This window comes from Antedon mediterranea, chromosome 4, assembly GCF_964355755.1.
Source record: "Antedon mediterranea chromosome 4, ecAntMedi1.1, whole genome shotgun sequence".
NCBI lineage: Eukaryota > Metazoa > Echinodermata > Crinoidea > Comatulida > Antedonidae > Antedon > Antedon mediterranea.
The window spans coordinates 33,361,293-33,383,991 of record NC_092673.1 but is presented as its reverse complement, the minus strand read 5'-3'; the positions used below and the strand labels follow the sequence as shown (position 1 = coordinate 33,383,991).

The 22,699-nt window shown below is 34.9% G+C and overlaps 1 protein-coding gene across 17 annotated transcripts in view; it reads left to right on the top strand.

Moving 5' to 3' along the window:
* Positions 1-22,699, top strand: part of LOC140047359 (voltage-dependent calcium channel type A subunit alpha-1-like) — a 131,026-nt gene that overhangs the window by 5,262 nt on the left and 103,065 nt on the right. For all 17 annotated transcript variants that reach the window (XM_072092323.1, XM_072092331.1, XM_072092329.1 and 14 more), the window contains exon 2: positions 10,931-11,168. In XM_072092323.1, the coding sequence (XP_071948424.1) occupies positions 10,963-11,168 (206 nt within the window). In that variant the 5' untranslated portion in view covers positions 10,931-10,962. The remainder of the gene's footprint in view (positions 1-10,930; positions 11,169-22,699) is intronic.

Sequence of the window (22,699 nt, the reverse complement as noted above, 5' to 3'; positions counted from 1 at the left end):
GACGACGCAACAGTGCTGGAAACATCGCAGGTTTGATATTACGCAGGCGGGGGCAAACACAATCATTATGAGGGCATTTGCTTATTTTGCGTACTTTAGGTTGCGTTACGTTGCGTTTAGAGTGTCACAAGAAAGTTCTCCCTTAAAGCTTGGTTCCCACTAGAACGTAACGCAAGGACGTAAACGCAACGCAAGCGTTTTAACCAATGACAAACGAAGTTATAGACAGTTAAGCGTGGTTCCCACTAGCGACGCAACGCAAGGACGTTACGCAACGCAAGTGAATTGACCAATCACAAGCGATGGCTTATTCGCTTGTGATTGCTAACTGTCTATAACTTCGCTTGCCCTTTTTACGGTCTGCTTCTTCTGCATAGCCTGCATTTTATTAGTTTATTCTTTCTGGCTATAAAACCAATTGAACAACAAACTTACCTAATCGTGGATTAATATTGTCATTTTAAATTACCTTCATCCTGACGTGAATGTATGCCACTCTCCACCATTGACCATTGATTATTCCTATTCATTCAAACAACTTAATCATTTTGTGTTGCTATTCCGCGCCTGAAGCAGAATGAACATCGTGGAATATTCCGTGTTGTCTTTTTTTAAATACAATTAATATCCAACACTGTATGATCCAGCTTCCATTTGAAGAGGGGAGTCCAAGACTCCGACAAAACTTTGAGGATATCGGTCGAAAATAGTAGTAGCCTATTCAGACAATTTATAAATTTACTCTTTATTGTATTGAAAAGAGAATCTCGCCTGCAGCAGGACATTTTTTGGTTTGTAAAACATGTTTTGTGTTATGGACTCCTTGATTGTTGATGCTGTCATACTGTTAATAAAGGCTTCGAATCAAGTAGTTAAGGTTAGGGTAATCCATGTCCTTAGTGTTACAGTACCCATCCTAAAATGTAAGACATCAAGTTCAACTCGTAACATACGGTATATATGTCCTTGTCCTACATTATTGGAAAATGTTTTAATTATGGCTAATTAACTAAATAATAATGAAATAATTGACTATATCGAAATTATAATATTAAAGAGGTTTATAGCACTGTTGTAGTATTTTCGTGACCCTCCTTATCCACGCATTATACGGTAGATTTGCTCGGACTCCTAGACGTAGGTTTGCTCGGACTCCTAGACGTAGGTTTGCTCGGACTCCTAGACGTAGGTTTTCTCGGACTCCTAGACGTAGGTTTGCTCGGACTCCTAGACGTAGGTTTGCTCGGACTCCTAGACGTAGGTTTGCTCTGAATCCGACACCAATCTCTTTTTAATATCTTTATTGTAGCGGACTCCTCTTTTAGCCAGCATTTTTTTTGTTAGATCGAAATGGATCAAGTTAAATATTCTCTTTACTACTGACTTCAACGCTACTCCTACGTACTGCATATACTGTAATGCGCACTATATATTGATTCTGTAGTTAATCGTTCACTTATCTGATGAAGGAAAAACATTAGTATAAACTCGGCCAAATTACACAGTTTAGGGTCATCGTCTTGTCTGTCAGCATTCGAGCTAAGCCCTTCGTTTAAAGTCATGCTTCACGGTCAGTTTTTTTTATTTATTAAGTGTGGAAACATTCTGGTTATCGGCCTGCGGGCATATGTTGTAAAAATAATAAAAAAGCATAACAAACATTTTCAACGTTACAATGTTTTTTTTTCATACTGTATTGCTACAACACGTATTCCTTTTGGATGATTAGTCGATTCTCTCTATAATTTCTAAGGTATCATAAGCAAATTCTCACTGTGATACAGTGTTACATCTTACAGTAATACAGATGTTATATGTGACGCTGTATTACAGCAATTGCCTATGATACTGACCATAATGCCATATAGAGGTACAGTACAGATAATCGAATGGGATGATAAAAAGAGGGGTACTGTTTGTTTATTTCCATATTGCTCAAACATTTCATTATGAGAGTACAAAATACTTCCAATAATAATAATATTAATAATAAGAATAATAATAATGGACGTCTTTTATTTCATTTAGTCGTTCTTCTGCTCTGGTTTACTTTATTTTTCTTGCTGAGACCTGAGAATTAATGTTAATATACCTTAATCAATGTACCTTAAACTAAAAGCTCTATTTTTTTTTTTTTTTTTTTTTTATAAGCTCTATTTTATATTCTTTTTAAAAATAGAAAGGAAAAGAGAGGTGGGAAGAAGTCGCCTTCTTCCCACCTCTCTTCTTCCTCTCTGAATCCACCCATGCTTTTCTTCTCTATTTCACGTCATGTCAATCTACGTGATCCAATTTATTGATTTAACCGCTGCAATTCTTCATTCATCCAACTTGTTAAATAATATTTAATATCAATCGCATCCAATTTGTAATACAAATGAATACGAATGATCCAATAAGTGTATGAACAAAAAAGTGTACAGTATTCATTGAAAGACAATATGTTGGGTAAATTCTCAAGTTTATAGTGATTATATGCTTTACGTTATTACAGCACACACTTTTAGTGAAAATGATATGACTCTATACAATGTAGCCAATTACTATAGTGGAATAAAAAAAAAGGAAACCACGGATGGCAGATTGATTGTTCTAGAGTAGTTACACGCAATGAATAAATGTGTACCGTATTGTCTTTTTTGAAATACAATCTTAAAAATCCAACACTGTATGACGCAGCTTCCTTTTTATAAGCATGGAGGTATATTGTTTATAAGGGACAATCTTCGTCAATGTTGAAATGGTTAAGGAATGGTCTTAAGTTCGGTTCATGACTCCGGCAAAACTTAAATTTGAGGATAACGTAAATCGTATATTCAGACAATTTATAATTGTTATATACAGGCCTACTCTACTACTATATTGAAAAGACAAAGTCACATACGCTTGTGAGTGTGTTCCCAATCCCTATTTCCTCTCCCACCCCTATTTTCAGTTTTAAAAACATCTACAGTACAGCAGGTTGAGGAAACCCCATGTTACTGTATATCCCCGTATTAATGGAATGGTTTTTCTGAGGATCTCGGCTTAAATTACAAGCACTTAGCTATCATAAATTATTTCATCATTATCATAACGTTATTGTTTGTCATATTATTGAAAAGGAACATATTCTATTTTGTTGTTTCTGCAATTACTAAACAGAATTCCGTCCGTCTTGATATTATGTTAATTTATTCAATCCATCCAATTTAAAGAATACATTTTTACAATAAGGTTAAGCGATGTGCCCTTACTTTTATCTCCAGGGTAAATGCTTTTTCTGTCGTTATTGTAGCTATTTACATTGGATTTATTCCCTGACATGATACGCTTTATTAGGCTCAGTTTTTAGTTTCAAAAGAATTATACTTTGTGTTTGAACTAAAATTATTGTATGGCGCCTTTTATTACCAAACGTGTTATTTCCATCAGCTTATGTATGCTGTATCCTAAACTGACCGCTTCTGCAGACTTATACTATTCTGTAATTCAAAACGCCATTTTAAAGCTGCGATCTTTGAGATCCACATCCTTATTAGAGAGCGACCTTTCAGTGCAAAACCATTAATCTAACTGTCTGCGCATCACGTGGCGCGTCGTGGAAATTAAATTTGACGCGCGCGTACAAATATCGCACGTTTTTTATCAACTGATGAACGCGCGGATTAAATGTGTATCCTTTATTATCTTTTGTAATGTTTTTACACCCCCACCCCCCCCCCCACCAATTGACAACATTAATATTAAATTTTAACTAAAAATAAATAAAATAGCTGAAAATTAGGATATGATACCATACCAATGCAGTGTTATGGTGAAATAGAAATTATGGTGAAATAAAAAATAGAACGTGCATTTTGTTTTTATTTGCACACCGCTTACATGCTTAACATGGGATCCATATATGATGCGGTATCATATAACTTGCCTATGATACTGGACACATTATAGATACAGTAACCGAGAATTGTACACACAGTATTGCACAGTAGTATCCGATGAGATTCACAATATACATGCATATTGCATTTTTTATAAATAAGATAATTAGTAAATACTCTATACAATAATATCGGAGACTACCATATTTTCTTTAGACGATGACGTCATTTATTAAATTACTCTATTTTTATCTGTTTTTATGCTGTGCTATTACAATATTTATTTATCTTGTCTATACGTACCAATCAATACTATATTATTACTAAACTAAATTGAGATATGTATGATAATAATATTAAGCAAATAATCGGATTCAAAGTGAAGGAAAAAGTTAACGTTTGGAATTACGTAAGGTTTACCGACAAATAAAGACCCGGCTGGAGGTGGTATGTACACTGTTTTATATTATACATTTAAATAAATAAATGCACGTTTCTTAAAACAACAAAATAGATTAAAATGGCACTTTACACATGTGTACAGATCCTATCGAAGCATGCCATTACTATAATATATACTGTTTGGTTTCTATTTTCATTCCGTATTAACTTGATTTATTTCTGTTCGCCGCCTCCAACAAATACATGTGTACAAAGCTTGGTTCCCACTAAAGACGCAACGCAAGGACGTAGACGCAACGCAAGGACGTAGACGCAACGCAAGGACGTAGACGCAACGCAAGGACGTAGACGCAACGCAAGGACGTAGACGCAACGCAAGCAAGTTGACCAATCACAAAACGAAACTTCGAATAATCCATCGCTGTGATTAGTCAAATCACTTAAGCTTTATTCCCACTAGAGACGCAACGCAAGCACGAAGACGCAACGCAAAGTGATTTGACAAATCACAAGCAATGGATTATTCGAAAAGTCGCGTGTGATTAGTCAACTCGCTTGCGTTGAGTCTCATAGTGACCAAACCAAGCTTAACGTTGGGCTTACGTCCTTGCATTGCATCTGTAGTGCGAACCATGCTTTACAAACAGCAATTTGTATTATTACTATACAGCGGCAAGTGGCCTATATTTCATTTACCGACTATCGCGTTCACAACTCATCACACGGCCGGCTATGCAACTATCGAGTCCAATACCTTCAGTTAGTCTGCGGACGTTCATTGGTAAGCGTGAGCAGAATGACTGTTCGACTAGACAGCTACGGTACTATGAGTCTCATGACTCTTGAAACTGAAATGTCCTGCTAAGTCGACATCAAGAGTCGATACACAATGTAACTAACTCACCCGTCTTAGATGACTACATTTCTTAAACTTCGTTTCTATGTAGTACCGTACACCACAAGCAGGCCACTTTAGACCAATCACAAGCGAGAGTTCCGGATGTTCCGCCGCATCCAAATATGTTTTTTTTTCAAACATTATATTGATTATAAAGGCATGCTGCATCGAACGCTGCTGTGTGGTTGGTTAGACAGGTTAAGATATTATAAATGTATAAAAGAAGAATGTATGTATTGATTAAAATCATGGAAAAAAAATCTTGAAATTTAATCGGCAATTTTCAATGTCTAACTCGTAATTGATCTTCGCTGAAGTAAAAATATATTTCATTTCAATATAATACTGGTAAAATTGTTATTACCTATATCGTAATCTACGTTGTAATGAATACTATATACTCTGCCTGGCATTATTTGGTGCTAGGCTTAAGAAAGGCTGAAACCAATCAATTAGACTTATAAGAGACTGCTAATTATAACCCATTAGAAAGTCGACCGTTTCTTCTATTAACAATCCTATGTCACAGAGGTCATTATAACATAACGTTTTGCCCTACCTGCTCTGATTCACGGTTTCATACGATTATTATACTCCATTTAATAAGTAAGATTCCATTAAACCAAATTCCAATTTTTTGGCAGTCTAGTAGAATACCTCATACTGTATGCAGTGTTTTTTCATACCTGTTTTAATTAGGGGAGACATTTATAAATAAATGAAACTGTATTACAGTATACTTTATATGGTTTTTCATTGGAGCCGAATCTGTAATTAATTAGGAGGAGTGTCCCCCAAATAGCGAGTTACTGTGTTATCAAATGTGTACAGTCCATGTATTTTCTTAGGTTGCTTTACTGGAAAGTATCCCGTATGTACGTACTGAATAGTACCGTCCCCTGAATAGTGATGTCTCCGTAATAGGGGTTTCCCCCCTGAATAGTGCTGTCTCCGTAATAGGGGTTTCACCCCTGAATAGTGATGTCTCCGTAATAGGGGTTTCCCCCAAATGAAGACTCTTTGTTTTGGTGAATATTGATTCTATATGTATATTATTCTTTTACATGATAAATGTAAATGTTTGTAACATGTGTCGATGTTTCTAGACTAGCTTTGTTAGAGCATGCAGCAATCTGCATCTTTTGTAAATTACTTAATTCATCAAATGCAAAATCAATACACATATTATACATCTTAGTGAATAAATCATTCAGTTATTATATAATATATTAATGTTTAATTTATTCATTACCGGTATTTTATTGGTTTGTGTCGGTGTCTTGACGGTGTTGTAATTTGCATAATGATTTTTGTATACAATTCATTTACTGACTTTCACAATTCAGTTCACCATACATGACAATGTTAGCATAAAATATAAAAGGAAAAACAATATGAACAAATTACATACACATAAATAGTTACATTGTCCTTTTATAGTTTAATCGGGTCTAGGGATTTTCATATACTGTACAGTATCATAGACCTTCCTTGATACAGCCTCACATGTGTGTAACATGTGAGGCTTGTACAAACCGATTCCTCCATGGTAACAATCAATAACCATGACGTAACTATTACCCCGTGATTTAACCAACTCTATTTTTCAAAATTCCATAAAATCAAATGAATGCATAAAATGTAGTAGGCCTATTCATTTTTTTACTTTCAATCAAAATAAATCCATCCAATTCACATTATACCTAATGTGACACTGCATCTATATATAAATAAATTATGGTTAATTTTAACATAGGCGAGCACAATGGAAAAACCTCGGGACAAAATCTCCGCCTTGGATACCTATCTGATCTATCTCAGATGTACCGCGAAACGTGGATTTGAATATTACATAATTTGCCTAAACAGATAGATTAGATACAGCTAGTGCCATAAAAACTGCCTCCAAAATTATTATTTCCACTCGGCTGCGCCCACTATAGTATAGAATAGTGTTTTTGCTATTATACTGAAGTATTCAATCGGTCGGTTTTATTGCAGGCCAATCTCATTCATTAATAATAATGATTGATAATTAAATAGAAGTTAAAGTAGAGATATGGTAATATATTTTAAAATGCAATATTACCCAATAATTGGTTTGCTTACAGTAGCTAAACACATTTAAAGAACGGACTTTTATTAGACTACAATCTAGGATATAATATTCAGAAATTGAAATCTATAAATAACAAACGTTTCCTTGATTTGCGATCGCTTGTGTTTCACATTCATCGCCTAGTATTATAAACCATATCCTTATAACCATTACATGATACAGGCAACACATGTGATACAAATGAGATGATTTATTACGGGATTTATCCTGATACTGGAAAACATACTGTAAAGGGAAATTTACACAGACGAGCGGTAACGAAATTAGGAAAACCGCGTAGCTTGTCCCACATAGAATCTGTCTATTTTATCGTGAGCGGAAACCTCCCGTCGTCCGTGGCTCCGCATTGTTTGTAAATGATCATAAGGAATAACATTTATATATATTCTATATTTATATTAGCGTTTCATCTCGTCTGTGTAAATTGGCCTTGGTATGGAGATACACAGATAATGGAGTGGCGATTGAACATCATATGCTACCTCTACATGTTAAAACCTACAAAACAATTGCGTCATCGCAATGTAAAAGTTGGAATCGATCGCATGCGCTGCAGCAACTTTCTATAGATCTACAGTACTTGTTTTGCTGTTTAAAATGTCCAGTTACAAAACCTATTGTCGGATAAAAGCACATATCGAATTATCGACCAATATGAGGTGTGTCGAGCTTTGCTACAGGATTTGTGTCAAAATGTGTAAAAATCAATTTAAATTCTAAAACTAGAAATTATGAAATGTTATCGTTTCATTTGTTCCCTTAGTACAATAAACGTCAAGCTCAAATGAATGTATCTCAACTGTGTAAGTTAAACGCGTTTGTGTCAAGTGTGCAGCTAACAATGTAAAGGGAGTCGGCCGCGGCGAACTTCGGCTCTTTTTTGTTAATATTCATCATTAAAGATATACTGTGGTACTCTCTGAAAAAATATATACATTTTTAAATGATTCGGTTGAATATGACATTTTAGTTACAGTATTCACGTTTACAAAAAATTAGATCGAAAAAAAAGTTAGTCTACTCGAAAAAACTGTAGGCCTAATTTAAAGAAAATAAAATAGTCAAATTGACGAGAAGTCAAGGGTTTTTGATTGAATGTAACCATTTATTCTGTCTGTTTATAAGTGAAAACATTTATTATTCTACGGAAGTGATTACCTTTATTTTTATTATCCTATTGATATGAATTGTAAGTAAAATTTATTAAAAGTATCAATATATATGCTTAGAAGAGAATGATTTAATATTCATTCGGATCAGGTCGGGGATTAAGTATATCGAAATGTAAGCCATATGACGTCATCCTCATCAACATCATCATCATCATCGTCGTCAGCACCATGGCGAAATAAGTTAGCTCAACTTATTTCTCCATGTCTGAACACAAGCTTTAATACCAGAGGCCTAATCATATAAACCTATAATGGGCCTCTCCTGATGAAATATTCAATCTTAGGCATATCGTACTGTGTGTATATCTTCGATTCTATACGTATTATGCTTCCGTAATCGAGGCCTAACTATGGTAAATAAATACCACGCTATAATTCAACTATGTCATATATTAAATGCAAGTTGTAATGTCAAAGAAAACATGATAATCATTAAACATTTATACGACTAGTCTGGTTATTTAAATTACCCGTAGAAAATCTCCGATATCATTTTGATTGAAATAGGAGTAATGATACATTGAAAATCTAGTAGTGAGCCATCTTGCGACGGGAGTAAACAACATAATCAATAATGACTGTCCACAGCGAAAACATAATATGAAACTGTTCGATACTTTTACCATGGAGGTAAAAAATAAATTATTTTTTACCTCCATGCTTTTACTACAGTAGTAGCTAATCAATATCAATTTCTTAAAAATAATAGTAGTTTTATTAACAATTGTTTTATCTATCTTATTTAATTTTATTTAGATTTCATGCACTCTCGAACTTTTGTTTTGCGCGCAGACATAACCTACTGGGCCTAATACTAGTATACTACTTGTGCATATATATACGGTATACAGCATACACGAATGTACTATAAGCGCATAGGCCTATCTGAAAACAAATTTCTACTTATTACTCGGTAATTATAGATTTAGGCCTAAGCTAATATAAGATCCATTAGTTCATTGTTTTGTATAATTTTATTATTATCTCCACACTAAAACATTTATTTTATATTCTTAACCTTCATCTGCATGTATGGTACTTTAGCTTAATACACTTAATCTACAGTATAGAGGGAGCTATTTAATAATACACGAAGACCGTTATGTATATGAATCATGCACAACAAAATCAAAACATTTTTTAGAAATGGCTCGAAAACCGCACATACGATAGATATAACACTTTGCGCACGTGTCATCACAGATTCTCTAGAATTAGAATTGATGTTACATTGGGTATCAAATAGACGAGAGAAGCCCTTGATCAATGTTAGGAGCAATCAAGGTGCTTGAAACAATCCTGGCTTTGTTAGGACCAATCAAGGTGCTTGAAACAATCCTGGCTTTGTTAGGACCAATCAAGGTGCTTGAAACAATCCTGGCTTTGTTAGGACCAATCAAGGTGCTTGAAACAATCCTGGCTTTGTTTTTATCGAACCTGTTAGTGGCGGTATTATCTCTGTTGGTTTCGATTAAATAAAATAAATAAATAAAATAAAAAATATATGATTTTATTTATAATTAAACTAATGGTAGTTTCCAATGACGTATTAAAATGTAAAGTAAGGAGGGAGAGTGGTGATGGAGCACAGTGAGTAGTTATTCTGATTGGCTAATGCCTATTTTTGCTCCCAAATACTTGCCTAATAAATACAATTATTTGTATTATCGTATATACAATGGTTGGGCACCCGATTCTGGAACTGTCACTTCGATACATCTTAACTGACTGTCGCAAGTCATTGAGGTACAAGTCTAGGTACAAATTAAAAAAACGTTTACTGTATATTTTCAATACAAAATGTAATGACAGAGAACTATCATGGAACCATTTTCAAAATCAAGTAAAAAAAAAAACATGCACTCACCCTAGTTGGTGACACAGGAAATGTAGCTAGGCCTATATGGATTAAATACTTTTAATACATGTTATACCTGCTTTCACTGGGTTTACATTACATTATACCTTAGCTGCAGAAAGAACCTGTAATACAGACAGTATATTTCAATGACTTGCGATAGTTAGTTAAACTGTATTTAGTGACACTGCAATCGGATGTGCTGGGATCCTCCGAGATAGCACTTCGTACAGTAGGCCTACCACACTCCTTTTGAGATAGCACTTCGTACAGTAGGCCCACCACACTCCTTTTGAGGGAACACTTTGCTGAGTACTTTGGTAAAGAGGCTCTACTGTAGATTTTTTCCTCCAATCTATGGAATGACAGTTATGCATTGTTTCCTTTTATCTTATATTTTATATCTTGAACAAAAATTTAATAAAACCATACTTTAAATATCACTCAAGAATTAGGCCTAGTTTTATAGACCTATTTATATTTCGATAAATCATCATCATCATAATTATAATCATTACATAAATTATTTTGTTAACATTTTTTATATAAGACTTACTATTGATTAATGTATGTTGAAATTATATATATATATGTTTATGTTTTCCCCTTTTTTTTCAGCCGCGGCAGGTGCGATTGGCGGCCGTGTCGCCATGTTGAACGTGGCGCCACGAGTGCGCAGGTCCAGTAATGCCTCGGTCTCCAATTACAACGAGGCTGAGGCAAACGGTGGAGTAATCAACGTTGCATATGAACCTGAGGTAGAGTTAGCTTCGAAAACAGTTACAGAATGGAAAGAAAAACAAGGAGGCAAACTAACAAAGGAACAAATACAGCGCAGGGAGCGCAGACTGCTTGAGTAAGTCCAAACTATATTTTTATTTACCGCCATTTTTTGTTATCGTTAATAATTGATGAAAACAAGCAGCGCACGAAAGCATAATTCTTGAAGATTTTAATGATATGTGACAACAGTATATTATGCGCTCCACAGACATGATTTGATACGAAGTATATGGTTTAACATTATTTGTACAAGAAAATTACGGTTACCTATAGTTACCAATGTCAATACGTCATTATCATTGATGCGGATAGTGATTTTAAGAATAAATACGCTGTTTAATGTAGACTCGCAGTTGTACTGCGAATAAATTATGACAAATATGCGCAAAGAAAAAAAATATTTCAAAGCAGGCAGGAAGAAAACGTATGTTCCATAATAATATATTTTGAATTTATATACCGGTACGGTACGCAATGAAGAGTAACAATTTAAATGTTCAGTTTTCTTTAATGTTAATGCTGAATTAAGGCGTTACTCAGTCCGTTGTATACAGTATACTATTAGACTCTCATTGTTAATGCGTGTCCATCGCAATATACGACGATATTATGAATGCATATTATTATTGTAATTCATCCTATTCTAGTGAAGATAAACAACTTGCATCGCGTCTTCTGAAAGCAACAATATCGAAAATGTCCTCGCTGCTAATCACATTGCATTAAAAGTAGCATACAGTCACAATTTATGTTATTGATTTTCTTTAAAAATTATCGTCAAGATCATATTTAAGTGATTCACAGCGCATATGGGTTACGGCGGAAAGCGCATTGCAGGCGGGCGGCAGGAAAACGTGCACGATGGCAGAACTGCGGTATGAAATCCTGTTCACTAAATAATTATTTAAAAAAAAATTCATTTTTAGAATTAGAAATACAACTAGTGGTTTCCTGTCCGTCAATAATACGTAGATATACAGGCAACTAGCCTGTAATACGTAGATATACAGGCAACTAGCCTGTAATACGTAGATATACAGGCAACTAGCCTGTAATACATAGATATACAGGCAACTAGTCTGTAATACGTAGATATACAGGCAACTAGCCTGTAATACGTAGATATACAGGCAACTAGCCTGTAATACGTAGATATACAGGCAACTAGCCTGTAATACGTAGATATACAGGCAACTAGCCTGTAATACGTAGATATACAGGCAACTAGTCTGTAATACGTAGATATACAGGCAACTAGCCTGTAATACGTAGATATACAGGCAACTAGCCGTTTCCCGTGGTCTATTAGACGGACACCGTAGTTGGTGATTCGCGATGACCCTTCTTTGACCCTATTGTGACGTAGAGAAAATGGCCAAGAATAACCGAACGACGCAGCTTTTGAGTTAAAAATACATTTTAACAAAACAATTTTATCGATGCAAGTATCAGTCGTGTGGTTTTATCAGAAGGTTTAGAACAAAGTTTCGTTTTGTGCATAAGTTAGATTATTTATAAATTAAGGGTATACAATAATATACAGTATGCAATTACAATTTGATAAGTAAGATACATTATGCAAAACGGTAAGGAAATTGACCACTGGCTCCGTTCGTACTCTAGTCATGTCAATTACTTGTTCGAAATTGCATTTAGTCGGGAAACTAGTCAGTCAATAATTCACTTGTCTATGGCGAGTCAAATTAACACCAATGTTTAAACACAAGTTGATAATTGCAAAACATTACGAGTCTAGACGGTCAATCGACTTCATCGTTGCTTTGCTAACAATGTTTGCGCTTACGGCGTTTCATAGGTAGGCCTACAGTATATAGTTTATTGATGCAAAATGTTAGTTGCTCGATAATTGGTCGTTGCCTGGAAACCGTTGATAATTAAAAGGAAACAGTAATTGGATGGGTTTGGTCGACATTAAGAACACAGCGAAAGGGTAATCCCCTGTCGGTTGTTTTGGAATATGGATGCCGGTTTAAAGAAATACCGGTGCAAACATACCGGTTATTAAAGAATATGGCACAGCGGTTTTTAGAAAATTACATATTGGTTTTAAGAAACATGTCGGCCTTTAGTACTTACCGGATTTCAGAAACATGCCGTGACTTTTAGAAACATGCTGTAGACTACCTTTTTTCAGAAACATAGATCTATACATTTGTTAAAGAAACATACATTACCTTTTTGAAAGAAACATATAGACTACCCTTTTTTTAGAAAGATATAAAATAGACTATAGGCCTACTGTATATTTTTTTTCAGAAAAAATACCGATTTTTAAAGAAATATAGCATAACTTTAAAAAAAACACGCCGCTTTTCAAATATAGTAGGCTTACTGAAAACACATCGGCCTTGGCTTACCGTTAAATAACGGCTTTTTGAAACACAATAACCCTACAGTAGGCCTATACCATTGTTATTTTGGTACGTAAAACTGAAAAATTGAAATTTTATCAGAGAATCTTTGGAATTATCTAAATTCAAATTACTGATGCTGTAACTATGTTACGGATTATGACGTTGCTGTCCTTATTATCAACAGTTGGTGTCCATGGCAACCATAATGCATCTATATAGTTTACTGAGTTTTATTTTTCTTTTTATGCCGGTTTTATCTTTGTCGAATTAAATTAGATCTGACGCTGTAGGCAAATCTAAAAAGTCAAACCAGAGCTGAATGTTGTTAACTTACCATTATTCAAGATTGAAGTAATTAAAACTCACTCTTTATTTTCTATTTATATGCTAATTAACTTTGATTTATAACCGAATTAATTTATAAGCAAATTTTCAGGCATCGGCGGAAACTTCTTAAGATGAATTAATTTGATTAGAATTTGATTGTTGAAAACAGTAAAGTTTTTATTGTTTAAATAGATGTTGTATGGCAATATCACCCGATAAATGAGCGGTATCATGTCTAGCGACCATTAAGCTTGGTTCCCACTATAGCGTAACGCAAGGACGTAAACGCAACGCAAGCGTTTTAACCAATGACAAGTGAAGTTATAGACAGTTAGCAATCACAAGCGAATAAGCCATCGCTTGTGATTGGTCAATTCACTTGCGTTGCGTTACGTCCTTGCGTTGCGTCGCTAGTGGGAACCACGCTTAAACGGCATGCAGTAGGCCTATAGGCCTAACCATGGCAATCGAACAACAGGATGCTGAGCTCCGGAGATCAAAGGGCTGTGACTGCGAAACGATCTGTTTCACGCCGCTTGCAGACACCGTGCGTCGCGAAGAGTATCAAGTTTTCATCCTACTGTATACTTTGGTCTGACACAAACCGTAGCCTCTTCTTCAAACGCGAGCTGTGACTCACATCATCACAAAATGTGGCGCGTTTATGAACTTGCTGGGACCGTCTGGACTGAACAACGCCCTCTTGACTGAGAGAGGTTAACACGCTCTAGAACTTTCCTAACCACACCTAACTCACGGTGGCTTTACTTAAAATGAAAACATGAATTATTGAATGAAATAATGATAATTAAGAAACATAGCAGTCCCAATTATGAATTAAATTACCAGGTATTATTGATTGGACCTAGTGAAAATGGGTCAAAAACTTTGTGAATGCGTAATCCTGTCCCAATAATCAAACCTATTCTGAAAAAGAGATGGAGATCTTATTCTTTTAACCAGTCCAGTGTACGTATTCATATTTTATGTCGACGAAAATATTGTAAATATATTCATAAAAATAATTACTGTCTTCATTCATTCTCAACAATCATCTCACTTGCAATCTGCGCATGCGAATATACGTCACGTGCCTAGCAGACGATATTTTTCCTTAGCTGCCTATTACCTATTTAATACGACGATACTTTTTAAAATCGATTGCGCATAATATTTCAAGAATGAGCTATTTCTTTAAGAATAAATAATTTGAAAGTGTTACAGCTCGTAATTTGCCCAAAAAAGACATTAACTCCCATTCAGAGGGAAAAAACACACAGTAAACGAATTAGGCCTAGGCTTACTCCAGAAAATGATGGGCCCACAACCAAAGCTATGGTAAAGATAATAAATGATGATATATATTGGCGGGTATTTTATTACTAAGAGCCTGAGTAATACATATAGTTTATGTTCATATAGGCCTATTTTATTAATCCTGACGAAAGACGGTTCAGGAGATTTCGTATAAAGTCATTTAAGAAAGAGAAATCAAAAAGACCAGATCATTTCTATATGGCGTCAAAGGGTGTATCTGTGGCTGCGACACGATCAGTTCTACGCCCCTTTTAGACTCTTTTCGTAAATCCACACTCTTGTTTTTGTTCAACCCACTCTTTCAGGAAGTAATGTTCAAAATTATAATTAAATATGGGCGTGGAAGAATCAGTTCAAAAATTATCAACACCGCCAACTACGGTAATACATTAACGATAGCCTTAATGAGATATTAGATAAATGATAATCGTATGTTCTAAAAATAGATTACGCTGTATTCAACTACAGTAGGCCTACAACCTCCGTATTTGGTACACCTTCATCCAGGTTACACCCCTATTTATGGGGAAACTTTCCTGTGAATCCAACGAGAGGAAATATACAGTATAGCCTACTACGACCAAGCCCTTATTCAGGGGACACCTCTATTAAAGCTTGGTTGCCACTAGCGACGCAACACAAGGACCTAACGCAACGCAAGTGAATTGACCAATCACAAGCGATGGCTTATTCGCTTGTGATTGCTAACTGTCTATAACTTCGCTTGTCATTGGTTAAAACGCTTGCGTTGCGTTTACGTCCTTGCGTTACGTTCACGTCCTTGCGTTACGTTCTAGTGGGAACCAAGCTGAAGGGGGACACTTTTTAGGTTCCGAATGTATCTCCTTGGTCCTTTCCATTGTATTTATATTTAGAGGTAATGCACATTTTTTATGGAGAAATATCTCATGCTAGAACGTTTAAGAAATTGTTTAACACAAATGTTATACACGAATTACCACACATTAATGATATTATGTAACCATGGCAACCTCGTTATGCAAAGTGAAATCTCATTTAAAAATAAAATTATACTTGCCAAATATATTTTGTAGAGTACATGTTGATGTACTTAATTTAGTGGTGTTCGCATATTCATCCAAACAACTTTAATCGATAGATGTTTAATTGAACGTTAAGGCGATACAGCCACAAACAGTGTAATATACAGTTAAAACATGGGCAACCGAGACAGACGATTCTTTATATTTAAAGATATATTGTTCCCCGGAAAAACAGTTTTAAAACATGTTGAATAGCTGTTTTAATACAGTATACAGTAATAATAAAGATCAGGAAAAAATATTTACCCAAATACTGTAATTTAAAGAAAAAATTGAACTGGAAGCCCATTCATTGCCCAGAATTTAACGGGTTTTAGTTAAATGTGGATTCTCTCCTTGTCTTTTTCTATTAAACGAAATCATTACGGTATTTTTAGTTTTGTTTTTTTAATTTTTTCCTGGCGTAATTTTGTTATCCTTTCGAAATATATTTATTACAACTGCAGAATGGTCTATGCAACATTTTATTTTATTCATCATTAGGCTATTTGTCAATTTTGGTGGACAATACATCTCTAAATATAATGTAGGCATAGGCCCACCACCATGAAGGACATCAGAAATTTGAAAATCCATAATTTAATTAGGCCTAGTTGTCATTTTCCCAGAAATGGTTACTGCAGGAAAATCCATCCTGTAATTAGGCCTAGTTGTCATTTTTCCAGAAATGGTTACTGCAGGAGATCTATAAGTAATATATTACAGTGTAGGCCTCTAACATAGTTTTGTGTATTTTATGCAGACAAAATTATATTTTTGAATGATACCGTACATGGCCAACCCGATTGATCAGTTTTAATATCTCATGATATTATTACGATGTCATTTTCTCAGAAATGTTTTCTGCAGTAGATCTCATCTCTGAATAATATGTACAATCTAATATAATAGTCTTATATGTATTTTATGTAGACAAATTGTATTACCTTTTTATATATGCACGTACGTCACGTGTTCATACTCTCTTCAATTTGTGTTATCATTATTGCAACATTATATTCATCCCGGGTTTGGCTGCAGCGTTCATCATACGTTTAACACAGATTACGCGTTGAGGAAAATCGATTATGCGAAATTCGCATCTTGTTTCCAATCAACCGAAGAACTCAAGTATTAAGCTGCTAGCTGCTTATATGCAGAAAATGACCCCGAGTCACTGTGACGTCATCACTAATGTGGTTGGTCATCATTATTGTTGTTTTCGTGTGACGCATGAATAAAAAAAAGAAGACTGCTTCAATTCGTATGACAGAATGTTAGCATTTGCATATTATTTGCAACGCTAAAAGGAATTGTAACTAAAATTGCTACGTAAGAAAATTGCTGTGCATGTTACTACGTTTATGAGAAAATGGATAAGAACAAAACATTCGAATAAAATGCAATATGCAAATAATATTTAAATTAGAAATATTTTTTTGCACAAACACAATGTAATCAGCTGTATTTATAATTAATGCTCAACTATCAACACTATACCATGATTTGATCAAAGTGGGATTCGAGCCTACGACCTTATGTTAACAGATCATGGAGCAGGAAGATTCACTCACTTGTGCGTGCGTAAGAAAGAGTACGTGAGCCATACGTGCTTTTTTAGAGTTCAAGAATACCAGGCATTGCTACCCACATATCTGTCCATCCCGGTGGTATAACAAGAGCGCTTGGATATAATATTACCCGGTGATCAAGCATACCAAAATTCGAGCCTACGTTGACGGGCTCATCTTTACCGTTTAGGTTCCTATTACGTTCCATTCGTCCAGCACTATCGCCGATTACTCCTTTTCCCTACCTGACTTGTTTTCGGCTGTAGCTATCTGCAGACAGTATTGATTATAATGCTCATACCAGTCGATATAACAAACATTATTGATTATAATGCTCATACCAGTCGATATAACATCAAATTCGGTTGACATACACAAAGCTTTGTTTCTACACGATCACTTTCCAATCACTAAAATCGATATTATTTAAGCCAACATCGGTAACATTATTCATTGTCTTACTGAATTGACAAGACAAGATATAATTAGATTAGGCTACAAACCAACCGATTCCCAGTACTGTATCTGTAGTATTTTAGACTATACCTAACCCGTATGATACAGGCACCATGGGATACACATGAGCTGCTGTTTTACCGAATATTCCATGATACTGGGTAAATGTTGTCATAATGTGAAGATACGGCACTGAGAATCGGGTAGGCCTATAAAACCAGATTACATCTGATAACATTTTATTAGACGCTAAGCTTAGAAAGACGTTTTTCTTGGCACCTAGATTTTTACCATAATTATTGGAACTGTCTTTAGATTTTTTTTCATTTGAAACAGTTTAAACGTGTCATTTATTCGTCCAGATGACAAATAAGGTAAAATCTGAACAATAAAAACTGAAAAATACATAAAACAATTAAATAGATGCAATATGCATAAATTGAAAACATTTCCATTGAGATAACGAGAAAAACTTTTATATTCATCTCGTTGGTAGAGAACAAATAAATATGAAAGTTACTTTTCAACAAATCAACATTTATATATATCTTCTGGAGGTTGAGCAGTCCCTGAAAACCAACCAAACTTGTCGAAAATAACTTCTCAAAATCTTTCTCAATAAAACCATTTGTCATTGAATATAATTTGGAATGTTAAGCTCTGTCTACACTATCAAACTAGTTTGAAAAAAAAAACTGTCATGTGCCTAAATATGGTAGTTATATTCCCAAATATAGTAGTGATATGACATCATCGAGTCCATATATGGGCACATCACATTGTTTTGTCACATACAATTTGATAGTGTAGACAGAGCTTTAGCGTTGGTATGTCCGTCGGTCGGTTAGTCGGTCCATCCACTTTCATATTGATAATGTATGAAGAAAATACAAATATAGGAGACGATCCCGGAGTTTTATTAATGACCAAGTAATCGTATAGGATTAAGTCGCCATCAATAATTATATTGCCACGCGAAAAATTAACATTCCCTCCCACAGTAACATTTTCTCAGATGATCCCTTACGATATTGGTATATACATTGCAGCAGACTATCATTTCATTCGGTATAAAACGACAATTTTACTTTAAAAACGAACACATCGCATTATATATGTCTATTTAGTCGTAAGCATATATTTTAATTCAGGAGTAAGATAAAAATATATCATCATTTATTGAACAGATATCTCGTAAAATGCTACAACTAGGCCTACTCATTTAATGTATTGATCTTACAGTAGCGGCATTGAAAGGTACAATGATCAGTTTATATTATATTTATACGCATCAATTGGGTTAAATAATGGTTAAATAAAGGCATCTTGTTTGACGTGGTACACAATTCGATCCAAAAAGCTCATACTTTAATATTATGTACGAATACAAATGCATCAGTAGCCCTGCTGTGTAGACCTAAAAGAGGGAATTTAACACAGAAGTCGACGCGCGCGTAAAGACTCGTATCATCAATAATTGTAGGCGCGCGTAATAATATAATGTCTCTTTTACCATTGACGAATTAACGATTTCTTAACTTGTAGAAACCTAAAGGCAAGAAAATAGTTCTAATGCCTCTCTTAATATCCAAATAAGTATATTTATAAATTCATATAACGCTTCTCCTCGTTACTAAGATATGTATACAGATGTCCACTAATAGAACACCGTTCAAAAACTATGTAATGTCATTAGTGAAGCCATACTTGCGTATTAAAATGTTAACATTTGTATTTCGATTTGTATGCGTCATTTGTTACAAATGCCGTTTGTATGATCGCTCATGTTTTTACCAACATACGTTGCAATGATACATTTAAAATGTCAAGATGCTGTTTGTAATATATCCATACAATTTGAATTCTTTAACTTAAACTGATCAAATATATTTAACCATGTAGAAATGAAGCGGTTTCTTTCGTACCTTGCTGAGCATACCAGCCGACTTTACTTAACTTACTATGTCTAATAACCATAAACAATCTACAGTATCGTGTCTGCTGACTGCAACAGGCTTATACCACAGCATCCAACCCATAAATATTAACTTTTAACGACCACGTTGGCTGGCAGAAATCCATTTACATAACGCTTTTAAGAGAAGAGGCTATACTGTATAGTATCAGGAGGCTCAGTTTCCCATGGGATAGAGCTCTCTGTCAGAATTCACGATAGTGCCCGCTGTTTATTGACACTAGACATGATATCGTTCGTGTATCGATTGAGCAGCATAAGTTAGTCAGTTTTTATATTCAGTGTGCATCATTTTTGTGACGAACTGCGCTGTATATTAAATTCAGCACACTGGGACATCCTCGTCGTCGTATTTGTTGAGAAAACTTGGCTATCTATGTATTCAGTGGCATTAAGCACTGATCTTAACTTGGCTATCTCTGTATTCAGTTGCATTAAGCACTGATCTTAACATAATATCCTCTCCTTTGCACTGTACATTTCGAAATTTAGTGGGCCTGGGAATTTGGAACAATAACAAAATAAGAGCTGTAGACCTGACACTGTTTCGGTTCTTAGGTCTTAAACGCTGTCTACACTGTCAACAACAAGTGTGATGTGCCCAAATATGGCAGTGATATGATGTCATCGTGTCCATATATAGGCACATCACACACATAGTGTGCACAGAGCTTTACGCTTTTTTTCAAATAACACTGGTTAATTTTTGCCACCATCATATTAGTTATATTTCAGCGTGGGCTTACATCTCGTCATGTTGACGCTATTTTAGAAGAAGAACGTATGTATAAAGTTCGCTCTTTAAGAAACTGATAACGCCTACACACTTACCTTATTGACATGTGTCATATTTTATTCTAAACGATATCGTATAGATGAATTATTAAACTTTGTTTCCAAATTAATTGAATTAGTCATAACACTCATTTGCTGATGACTCTTTATCTCTATAGGTTCGTAGACCTCTTTTCCTAGGCTAAAGGCTATACTTTTTTGTTTATGTCACCCCGTTCTTAAACTTGGTCCCACTATAGACGCAACGAAAAGTACGTAGACGCAACGCACGGACGTGATGCAACGCACGGACGAAGACACAGCGTTGAAGTTGACCAATGGCGGCCGAATGTTCGAATAATCCATCGCCTTGTGATTGGTCAAATCACTTACGTTGCGTTCACGTCTTTGTGTTGCGTTTCTTGCATTAGGTTCGTAGGTTACAGTTCCCTAGGCCTCATCTCATGACTTTGGCTATGCCATTTAGACATCATCCAAAGAGTAGCCATAGCCCAGGGCACTGTCCTACGTGTGGATCATCCGTAGGTACCACAGTGGCTTTGGCCATCTACTCTTTTGCTTACGTCACTTCGAATTCGTCCTTAGTAGGCCTACAGTACACTGAGGCCAGGACATTTTTTCCAGTTGATAAAGATATCTTTTTAAAAACTTTATAAATTATTAATTTTAAATAAATCTTGCGAATAAATGCCCATTCGATTGCTCTACTAATGCATTGAATTGCATGAATTTATTCAACCTGTTAGTGGCGGTTTCATCATTTATATTCAACTGGCCATAAGATGACGTCACAACATCTGATTGCCAATAAAAAAAAATTAAATATAAAAAAACCCAGAAAAGTAAACCGTTAAAGTAAACTTATACCCGTATTCGATTGGCTTAAAGGGTAGCTCCGGGTTCCTCACTTTTTCACACCCACGATACAAAACGTCCGCGTGTGTAAAAGTGTGTGTACACTCCGCAGTTTTTCTAGGTTAAATAAGTAGAAAACGTAAAATTGAATACTTCTCGTTTAATATTGTCTGCGAAAATAATTGAAATTAGATTCAGATCCACCGGTATGTGAAAAAAAAAATGATTTATAAAATTTATTGAAATACAATTCATTTGCAAAAGAAAAGTGTGTGACTCACGTGTTTGGGTATCTTTAACTCATACAATTTCATATTTTTATGATAGCTGATCACGTAACTGTATGAATTAAAGTTGATCTTTATGATAACGGATATTTAATTTATTAATATATTCATAAAATTGATTACTTTAATGCCTGATACTTTTAAAATGTCATCTGGTTCGTCTGTTTATGACTGAATAACAAACAAAGTGTACAGCTAATAATACGACGATTTGTAAATTAATATTTCATAATGAATTAACACAACTATTTTGTGTTGTGATAACTTCCGTGACTAACCCCATTTTGTTTTCAATTTGGCGTAATCACGGATGCTATCACACGCGCGTCTTGTTATTATAGTTATATACGTTATGTTTTACGTTATAAGTTATATATTTATAAGTTGTGACGTTATACATTCTATTGACGAGCGTTGTTTCAATAAATATATAACACACCATGAAAGCCTAAGTGGTCTAATGGTAGGATGTATGCATGTCAAGTAGTAGAATCCGGGTTCGAATCTCGCTCGGATTGTGCATATTTTTGTCACAGACTTCCTGATCCTAACCGTTTAATATGTAGTTTACCAGGGCGTTATAAATATATTTCTCTATGTTAC